General features: G+C 44.1%; 1 protein-coding gene across 2 annotated transcripts in view; it reads left to right on the plus strand.

Annotated features, from left to right (window-relative positions):
* The window catches only part of CARS1 (cysteinyl-tRNA synthetase 1), a 33494-nt gene extending 29233 nt beyond the window's left edge, over positions 1-4261 (plus strand). For both annotated transcript variants that reach the window (XM_028733428.2, XM_028733418.2), the window contains 4 exons: positions 176-243; positions 1238-1297; positions 2829-2912; positions 3822-4261. In XM_028733428.2, the coding sequence (XP_028589261.2) occupies positions 176-243; positions 1238-1297; positions 2829-2912; positions 3822-3956 (347 nt within the window). In that variant the 3' untranslated portion in view covers positions 3957-4261. The remainder of the gene's footprint in view (positions 1-175; positions 244-1237; positions 1298-2828; positions 2913-3821) is intronic.
* The last annotated feature ends 6887 nt before the right edge of the window (positions 4262-11148 follow it).

Raw genomic sequence — 11148 nt, forward strand, 5'->3', positions numbered from 1 at the left:
TTAAGTGAGTTCTGCCTTTTATGTTCAACAGTGCGATGTATTTTAAATAGCTGCAGAGGAGTTCAGCAACATCTAGAGGGCCACACGTTTCCATCCCTGGTGTGTATCATTGGGCTAAATACTTAAAAGTAGTAATATATATGATCATTTATTCCTTGTAATGCTTTTATTGTAGGACTCCCAACTGTGGTCAAGCTAGTGGACAGAGACACCTTACTAAAAGAAAGAGAAGAGAAGAAAAAGGTTATACGTTATTTGAACTAGTTCCTGTCTAGATGTGCCTAGTTTTTGTCTAACGTCATTTGGGACGGTCAGAGGAATATAGCCTGCATCAGTCTCCTTCCACAAGCACAGCTTCTGCTGGGGATCTTGGGCTTTATAGACCCCACCAACCATGCAAAGCCCTCCTGTAGCAGTTGATGGGGCGAGGCAGCACTGCTCCCTTGGCTTCCCAATAGGGATACAGCTGGTTAGGGGGAGGGGCAAGGTGGTGGGCGGGTGGTGTGGGTGCAGTGATTGTAGAGCTATATTGGCTCCACTGCCCTACTGGCGCTTTGCCAGTCACCTCTCCCCCCGACCCTCCTGTAATCTGTGGCAATCCTGGCATTTGTAAACCAGGTAAACTCCTGTAATTAACACACAATCAACTGACGAAAGGATTTTAACATGGCCAGTGTTCCAAGCTCCTTTCTTTCCTTTTAAAAAGCTCTGCAATTTTTCCTGGCATTTGCTTATCAGAGTTTCTGAATAAGAAAACTCTAGGATTCTCTTGGTATGTTCACTCATTGTAGCTGACAAGTGCCATCTTCAGAGAGAAAAATGAACAAAAATCCTGTCATTTATAAGCAACTAAAATAAAAGTTACTTCCCATTTATAGATGCAGCCTTCAGTGGCGATGCACTCCTATAAAATTAATGACACCATTCTCCCCACCCACCTAACAAGTACCTTCCGACATAAATCTTAAGATTACTACATTAGCACACATACTATTTTTATTGCATTATGGTGAACCTTGGGAAGTGCATATGTATGAGGAACATGCAGAGCTGGTGATTTTAATTCCCTCAAAAGTCAAAGACTGGTTGTTCTGGATAGAACTTTGTAGAGCTAACAGCTTGATTCGGATCCTATTGTATAAAACATAGCTGTGGATGATTTGCTAATAAAATGCTCAGTGATTTACTTCTGTATTTTTTAAATCCTAATGTTGCTTTTCAAATTCTTCTTCCATAGATTGAAGAAGAGAAAAAAAGGAAGAAAGAAGAGGCAGCTAGAAAGAAACAGGAACAGGAGGTAAAGTAACCAAATACTGTGGTAGCTCGGGTTACATACGCTTCAGGTTACAGACTCCACTAACCCAGAAATAGTACCTCGGGTTAAGAACTTTGCTTCAGGATGAGAACAGAAATCGCGCAGCGGCGGCGCGGCAGCAGTGGGAGGCCCCATTAGCTAAAGTGGTGTCTCAGGTTAAGAATGAACCTCCGGAACGAATTAAGTACGTAACCAGAGGTACCACTGTACTTTTTAAATATACATTTTTAAGGCTGGTTTTAATGGCACTGATGTCAGGCGAGAAAGGGCATGTTTCAGGCTTTATCTTCCGTTCATGTCACCTACTGTTATGTGAGCTGCAAAGCAGAGCTGAATTGGTAGAGAGACCTTAATCCACACAGCCCCTCAGCACATACTTACAAACACATACACACCCCTGAACCACCTTTTGCCCCAGCAGCTGTTCCCAAACCATTGAGTACTTTGGTAGACCTACAGCATGAATGACACTCGAGGACTTCCAGCTGAACTCAACTGCTCCAGCATCCAACAGTATATAATTAGCAGAGGCTGCCAAAGACACCCTCTTTCCAGAACCAACAGTATAACATTTGCAGAGAGTGAGATGTGGAGAGACCTGCCCAGCCAACTCTCTGCTTATAATCATTTATTCCAAACATTTTGTGTTGGAATCTTTCAGGAGAGAACATTGGGTTTTGCTGCCAAACACAAGGAAATGGCTTCTCAGTTGTGTGGGGTGGCTTTATCTACAGGCAAAACTGAATCCGCTTCAGTCACAGCCTGGTAGCCCAAACATGCTGTATATTCTCTGCTACCACCATCCCAATCTCTCCACCCCTACCATGTGTACAAAGCCTATTTTTGCTCCTGGCGTATGCTTTGATCATCTGCAAATTGTTCATGTTTTGCTAGGCCTCTCTTCTATAAACATATTGCTGGGCTGCATTTAGAATGGTTCTTCTGTGACCTTCTATAGTGTTATGGAGGATCCCTCCAACTCAGCTTTTCAAGGGGCACAGGGAGCTGCAGGCAGGAGGAGGGATCACTAGAATTGCTCCTCCCTACCCCTTTCCACCAATGGGAGTGTCTTGTAAGCACACCTCCCGCTTGGATCTGGATCCAATTCAATATATTTAAAAGCTCTATCTTCAACACAAGTGCACAGAGCAGCATCTCTTTAAAAGGGGAATGTCTTACCAATAGAAAGCTAAAATAACAAGTGTCTCTTAAAACTTTATTGGGCATTTGTTTTGCAGGTTGTTTTCACATCTTGCGATACATGGTATGAGAAAATAGGGTTTCAGCAGATTTTGAAGATACTTTTGTATTCAGGACCCAAACCAGTTTTAAATCCAAAGACTTATATGCTTTTCTGACACCCTTTTGCGGGGGCGGGTTGTGTCTTAGGAAGGATGAGCATCAGAGTGTCAGCTTAAATTTGTTTTCAGGAATTGTTTTGATGTAGGCAGGCTAATACTGGCTGTGATATTCATGTATTCCAGAGCTGTAACACTTTTTAAATATATTGCAGGCAGTAAAATTGGCAAAAATGAAAATCCCACCAGGAGAAATGTTTAAATCGGAGCATGACAAGTATTCCAAATTTGATGAAAATGTAAGCATTACTGGGATTTTTCTTCCTTGAATATTGTATTTAGGGATCCTGGGGAAAGCTGCTAGTTCAATCCTGGACAATATAGATAGATAGATAGATAGATAGATAGATAGATAGATAGATAGATAGACAGACAGACAGACAGACAGACAGACAAGCATTATTTTATTAACATTTGTGTAGCACTTTTAAGTGATCCAAGTGCTTTACGTTCATTATCTAACTGCAATCCTTAGAACACTCTGTAAGGCAAGGCAGTATTATTATCCCCTATACTGTATATTGGGGAGGAGGGGAAGGGAGACAGTGGCTGAGAGTTCATAACTAGAGCTCAACCACCACACTACACCAGCTGTACAACCTATACACGTTTATGCAGAAGTAAACTCTACTGAATTCAATGGGACTCCCAAATAACTCTGCATCGTATTAAAGCATGTGAGTCTTTTGTTACAGCCACAAATTCTAGATCCTTTTCATATTTGTAACTTTGACACATTTTTCACCCCTCTTCAATGAGGATGCATGTCTATGGTTTTCTGTGCATGCAAAGGGAAATAGTGATAAGGCAGGTGAGTCCTAACAACCCTACCTCCTGCACCTAGAGGAGACAGACATGTTGACATCCAGAAAGACTACTACCTGATACTTAATAAGGAGGTTCAACCTTAAACTCTTCCAAATCATTTCCTAACTTGATGTGTTACTGCTTTTTTCCAGAAACTTTTGGAGTTACATATGTGGTTTATTGGGCTTGAATAAATAAGCAAAGAACCCAGGTTTTTATTTTTCTTGTTGATAATGCCTAATTACTGGTGAAAAGGGATAATGCTATTGCATTACCACAGCAGAAAGAAACAAAAACGTTGAGATAACATGGTCCTAAGATAATGAATTAATGTTTTCCAGGGATTTCCAACTCATGACACAGAAGGCAAAGAACTCAGCAAAGGTCAAACGAAGAAACTAAAGAAACTCTATGAAGCACAAGAAAAACTGTACAAAGAATATCTTCAAATGGTTCAGAATGGAGTTGCAAACTAAGAACAAAACTTGGACAATCTGCATCTGCAATAAAATATACAGCTGGATAACCTTTGTGAGGGGAAATGCGTTTTCACTGGGCTTTAACTTTCCACATTGTGCTGAACAAAAAGTAATGCTGCAATCCTATACACACATGGGATTAAGTCCCATTGAACACAATGAGACTTACTTCTGAGTAAACATGCATAGGATTGCACGGTTAATATCACCTTGTTTAAAACGTCAATAAAAGTTTTGTTAGTTAAATAAGGTTCTGTAATATTTTTATGTGATACAAGTCAATAAACAATTTGCTAACTGTCCCTAAGAAGATTTTTTGGGGGGAAATAGAGGTGCGTAGGGGGAGGGGGGATCAGAGACAGTGTCCTTTCCATCTCTACCATCTGTAGCAGCATCAGGTTGGACTTTGGCTCCATGGAACTCTGGATTCAACCCCTTAATTTTAGCTGGACTTGTATCTTTTGTGAGAAGCCATTCAAGCCAAACTCACAATGTCTCAATTCATCTGTTAAAACTATGGAGAGAATTCTGTTTGTAATATGGATAGTACATGCACTTAGCTTTGCTCAACAGAAGCAGTTTTTACATGTGCTTAACTTCGGTAACCGAGTGCTGTCTCTGACATTTACTTTCTGAACTGTAAGCCTAAGAACACACCTGTTTCAATTCATTTCCTCTATGGGGACTCCACAAATGCCATGTCTTTCCCCCCTTAGTTTTGTTGCTCCTTTTGAGGAGCTTAAAAGGATAACCTTGAGGAAGTGGAAAAGGGCACCAGTATTTTTCTCCAGCAGGAGCATTCTGCTGGACTGAGCTTCTTAAGCAATGTGTAAATGGAGTACAGTATCAGTTAGTGTGAACAGCGACTATTGGACACTGCCTCTACCCTTAAAAACATACGGAGGAGTGGGATCCCCTAAGGCAGTGCTGTAGCTAAGGTGATGCTCTCCAAATGTTGTTGGACTATAGCTCCTATTATCCCTGACCACTGGCCATGATTGTGGGGGCAAGTGGGAGTTCAACAACATTCAGAGACCACCACTGAGGCTGCCTGTATTCTAAGGAGAAGCCCTGAAATTAAAGTGCCTGGACATTTAAAACAGACTTAATAAATGTTATATTTTGGCTGTTGGTTTTAAAATAAAATTGGCAAGAAAACCTGCAATGCCAGATAAATGGCATCCTGGAAATACAGGGTACTGCAACATCCCTATCATCTTTGCACAGCAGTGCTTGGTGATTCTTGGTCAGGAACAAAAAGCACTGCCTTGGCTCCCTGGTTAACATGAAGACACTGGCAGTTATCTTAAGCTGTGAACGAGACCTTGTTTATACTTGTCCACCTCCAGGTATTTCCAGCTTTTTTAATAGAGAGAGTACAAGGCTGTACAAGAGTTACATACTCATGGTCGGTTTATACAATCAGCAGATTTAAGGCAGGCATGTTCAACTGGTCAGTCGTGGGGCATCCCTGGTCAATCACGAGATCCTGAACGATGCCCCCCCAAAAAAAGCTCAACAACTTTGGTCAACTCAATGGGTAGATCACTGCCAGATTTTATACAGTGGGAGTAGATCGCAGTCTCTTGGGAGTTGGACATGCCTGATTTAAGGGTATGATGCTAGAATACTCCTTCCAGTATAAACTGGATCATGTCATGAGAGGTTCTACAAGCTTTCTCTCGCGCGTGCTGTACTACTAAATCCTGGCCATTGTTTAAATTGGCCGAAACCCAAGGAGCTATATAGGTTGCATGAGATCATCAAGCAACCTTCGACTAAATGGCTTCTATAGTCTGATATGCATCAAACTGAGTTCATCATTCACGTGCAGGTGTGCAGGCTTCAACTTGCTTGGCACTTGTTGGATCAGGAACTGCTAGCATAAATTGCTTGTTGCGTCAAGAGATTGGTTGTAACTGTGGCTGCTCTTGATAACAACTGGCACAGAATGTCACTGGGGATCACAAAGCCTAAAGTCCTACACTGCACATCTCAGGGCACTGGTTTTCAAACTATTTTCAGAAACCTCATGCATTCCTTAATGAGAAAGATCCATTATGATATGTAGAGAGTTTGCTCCCTGCAATTGGTCTTGGCCTGCAATGTGCAACCAGCAGAATGTGTATTGTAGGGTGTATGCTCAGTTCATACACAGCAATGCTGAAACTTGGTCAGTGCCCCATGTCAGTATCTAGAACATGCCCACAAATTCTCAGGGATGTTGTGGCAGGGATGCTGAATTATCCAAAGAGAAAACACTAGAAAGTGTTTCTGATGGAAGAAAGGTAAAAAACCCCACCACTCATCCTGTCATACACGCACCCATTAAGATATCAACTAGAGAGGCTCCATTCTGTGTACCATCTGCTCATGAAATAAAATCTGTGTAGAAACGGGGCCGCCTCATAGGCAAGCATATTTTGACTTCATTTGTACTGCCTAACAGTGTGATTCCTGTTTAAATACTTCAGTGGAATTCTTTGTTCTTATCAGATACTTGATAGCACACCATTCTGCGATATTGTTTCTCCTCATGACAGCTGCTTGAGACCTCTTTGAAGGAAAGTGCAAGACAAAACCAACAAATAAATCAATGGATCTGTTACATTCCAATGCTCCACACATCTGTGAATTTTGTCTACCTTCTCTTCCTGAATGGCTTTGATAGCATAGGCAAGTGGGTTCCTGTCAAAAAGGAATGCAACAGAAATGTTTGAAGAATGTGAATCTTTTTGTGCAGGGCCCCCAAAGGAGAGGTGCCTCATCAACTGAGTCAGATAGCACCCCGATATCTACTCCCATCCTGCCTAAGGAAGCTAGAGCTCTCCCTAAGGGACAAATGGATGATGAGGTAAAATAGCTTTTGTAGTCATGGCTATTTGATAAAGAAGAGGGAGATGTATAGCCCACTTTCTAGAATCCAGCAACCAATGACACCATCTTGTTCACTTCCTTAGAAGCAGGGGTGTTTCTCATTAGTTATATCCCAGCCTTTCTTCAAGGAATTCAGAGTAGCCATTTAGCTTCACAACAGTTGGGTGAAATAAGTTTGGCTGAGAGATAAGTGTTATGTCTGTGCACACCCTGCCGAGGTTTAGAGACTAAACTTCAAGCCACAAATTACTGAAAAGCTTTACCCTGGCATAGGTCTCATTTGCTTGTTTGCTGCGCTGTTTATTCTCTTGAAGCTACTCCCAAAATAAAACTGTTCAGCAACATAATACATTTAAAATGTTATACCCTTGGAAATGGCATATTTTGGAAGAGGGCTCATTTCAGTGGGTGGAAAGATGCAGAGTATTGGGGTAGCACATAGCATTAGGGAATTATGATTCTGGCAGTGCTACAAAACACCAAACAGGATCAGCAATTGTGCGTTTAAAAACTAGTATTATTAACAATATTAGGTAAAGGTAAAGGTACCCCTGCCCGTACAGGCCAGTCTTGACAGACTCTAGGGTTGTGCGCCCATCTCACTCAAGAGGCCGTGGGCCAGCGCTGTCCGGAGACACTTCCGGGTCACGTGGCCAGCGTGACATTGCTGCTCTGGTGAGCCAGAGCCGCACACGGAAACACCATTTACCTTCCCGCTAGAAAGCGGTCCCTATTTATCTACTTGCACCCAGGAGTGCTTTCGAACTGCTAGGTTGGCAGGCGCTGGGACCGAGCAGCGGGAGCGCACCCCGCCGCGGGGATTCAAACCGCCGACCTTTCGATCGGCAAGTCCTAGGCGCTGAGGCTTTTACCCACAGCGCCACCCGTGTCCCGCGCATTTAACAATATTACCCTCCATTAAAAATCACAAGAGGGGCTCAGAGCATAAAACAAAACACATCAATAATAAATAATATTATCAGATACATTAAAACTCTCCCAGTACCCCCCCCCCATAAATCTCAAAAACAGCAGTGGGATCCTGTTTCCATAATCATCCTACAGCAGATGTGGGCACAGAACCTATTTTTCTAGAAAAAATAGCACTGTGTATGGGGAGCCTTTTGCAGTCGAGATGTTGCTGAACTACAACCCCCATCACCCCTGGCCATTGGCCATATGCTTGCTGGGGCTGTTGTAGTTCAGCAACATATGGAAAGCCAAAGGTTCCCTAAACCTGTCCTATAGCAACAGATATACTACAGACTGCTCTACCAAACATTGGGAAGTTCCAAAGGTCTTACTGTGTATGTTACTCTTAGATAATAATGTTTTATTTCTTCGTTTACATTGGTACTTCGGGTTACATACGCTTCAGGTTACAAACTCCGCTAACCCAGAAATAATACCTCGGATTAAGAACTTTGCTTCAGGATAGGAACAAAAATCGCGGCATGGCAGCAGCAGGAGGCCCCATTAGCTAAAGTGGTGCTTCAGGTTAAGAACAGTTTCAGGTTAAGAACGGACCTCCGGAACGAATTAAGTACATAACCAGAGGTACCACTGTACTTCAAAATGTGATAAGCCAGCCCTGCTGTGTTTGAGGGCCTTCATATTCATTCTGAGCAGGACCCTCAACTTCTTCTGCCTGAAAGTTCTGGCTTGATACCACTGACTGGACCAGACAGGACTTTAATCCGATACTGCAGGGGCTCTTACTTTTGTGACTGAACAGAAAGAGAAAAGAGCGATCTTATTGAATGAAGAGTATCTGGAACCAATCATGGCTTCTGTTTCAAAGTTTAAAACAATTTTAGAACTATCTTGAGGCGGTATTCTCAAATTTCCCCCTAATTGGTGGTGTGTAAAATGCCAAAGACTACCTGACTATTCAGGTTTAGCAATGAAAGTGCACAGGCTAACTGTGAGTGCTGTCAGTGTGTGTGCTGGAAACTTGCTTCTACAGAAATGGCTCCGTTGAGAATGTAGGCAGATTGGCATGCTCTGATTTTTGTCTTTGCAGCAATGATTAATATCTAAAGGGGGGAAAAACAGCCCCACCCCACACCCCACTTCAGCACTTGAATTACTTGGTCAAAACAACTTGACAAGGGCACTCCTCTGCATATTTTAGGGATTTGGCTTCTTGCTTTCAAGGACCTGGAATCAGCACTGGAGGGGTGGGGAGCAGGGCAGGGATTGGCATCAGCAGGTATCCACCAAGGTCCACATCCCAGGAAGAGGATAATCCCTGCTGCTGTTCATTCTTTGCTGTTGCTGCTCACTCAGAGTGGGAGAGGAAGTCTGAGAGAACAGTGTCAAGGGCAACAAGGTGGAACAGCAGGAGCGTTCTGGAGGGAGACCTTGACAAGGGGAGTGAGTGGCAAACACTGTTCTTCCTCCTCATTGCTGCTGTCACTCACCCATCTTGGTGAATGAGCAAGGCGGAGCAGCAGCTGTCACAGCTTGTTCCTTGATACTTTCATTCTGGCTCCCAGCAAGTAAGTGAGTAAGTAAGCAAGCAAGCGTGCAGCAACTCCTCCTTGCCAGCCTGCTCTCCCCAGAGTGGTTAAGTGAGCCAATGTCCCACCTGCTTGCCTGCCTACTCTTGCTTGAACCCAGTAGGTCCAGATAAAGCTGCAAGGGACCCAGGTTTGAAACCCTGGAGAGCTGCTGCTAGCCAGTGTAGACAATACTGAGCTAGAGCCTGGATGAAGAGCCTAAGGCCTGGGGACCAAATGCAGCCTTCTGGGCCTCTTCATTTGACTCTCAGGACTCTTCCCCCGACCACCCCTTCCTTGAGTATATTTGCCTGTCTGGAAGGCAAAAATATAGGTTTTGTGTGCCATGCTCTAATTATTGCATGGCTGAAATTTAAGCGTCTCAAACTCAGTACATAACAGACACATCTGTCACTCTGCCTACTGTTGCTTCTGGTCATATGCAGCCCCCGTTAAGTTGACCACAAGGAAATGTGGCCCTCAGCCTGAAAAGGGTTCTCCACACCTGAGCTGGAACAACCAATTTTCTGACTTGTTATAAGGCAGCTTCCTGTGCCTCTGTGAGGTGTGCACTGAAATAGCTGGATGCTCTGAGGGCATCTTGCCTTAAGGGTGCCCCTCTGCAATCTGGAGTGGGCACTGCATGGCAGGATAAACTTTCTGCCCCAAGGGGTTTTCTAACCCTTTCTCCTGCAGCAGCTGTCACCACAGCCCAATCCTATGTCAATTTCAATGGAGTGTAATTCTAAATCAGTATGTCTAGGACTAAAGTCACTGACGTTTAAAAACTGGAAGTATGGTAAATAGAAAATATATCATCCTGCTTTGCTTCCCATCCCTTTTGATACACAGATATGAGAAATTTGAAACTAGACATAATGGCACCCTCTGGAACTCATGGTAAAGTTGGCCTTGGGCCTATTTGCATGTGCATTCGTGATGCTCACCATCATGCGCATAGCAAGAAGCCCAATTTTGAATCTGTGAATTAACTACTTTTTACAAAGTTATTACACTTCACAGCGAGGATTACTGTGTTCCGTCTTACACGCCTGTGATGGATTTCTAAAACGCTGCATGTTCAGAGGGTAGGAAGTTGCGAATGCAATTTCTTGCCAGGATGTGAACACGTGATTCTGCACAAATGTGCAATACGTTTATTCTTTCCTTGAGGCTTTCTTGCATTATCCGTCACCATAGCACACAGTCCCTTTCAGACGGGAGTAGGGAACTGTTCCTGATATCCAGATCCCATAATCCCTGACTACGTATATGACATGAAGGCTGGAGCTGATGGGATCCAGCACAAGTGGAAGGGCCACTGGTTCCCACTAAATTACCTGCCAGTAAATTTACTTATGCGTCGAAGCACTGGCACAATACTCTCCCTTTCACTTTAAAACGCCCTCAGCCTTGAGGTGAGAGTCGACTAGCTCTAGCTTGGCGCCAGGCGCTCAGACGTTGTCCATCACAAACGTTGCCATGGCAAAACGCAAGCATTAAGTTAGTGCAGAGCCGACCGCCCCTTCCACCTCCCCACCCATTGTTTCCTTAAACAGCTCCTGCTCCTTTAAATGCCGCGGCGCGTTCCAGCGCCTCCCTCGCTCCACCGGACAAGCCCCGCCCACCCCACTCCTCTCGCCTCGCCCCCTTCCCCGCATCGCAGAACTCTCTCGCGCTTAGAGCGGTCCCGCGCACGCGCGGCGAGCGCGAGCTCTCCCACCTTCCCCGCGCTCTGATTGGCTCATCCTCTTTCTGCCGGAAAGTCAACATGTCCCGCGTGTGGAGCAGCGGCCGCCGCTAACCCTGGG

This window comes from Podarcis muralis, chromosome 1, assembly GCF_964188315.1.
Source record: "Podarcis muralis chromosome 1, rPodMur119.hap1.1, whole genome shotgun sequence".
Lineage (NCBI taxonomy): Eukaryota > Metazoa > Chordata > Lepidosauria > Squamata > Lacertidae > Podarcis > Podarcis muralis.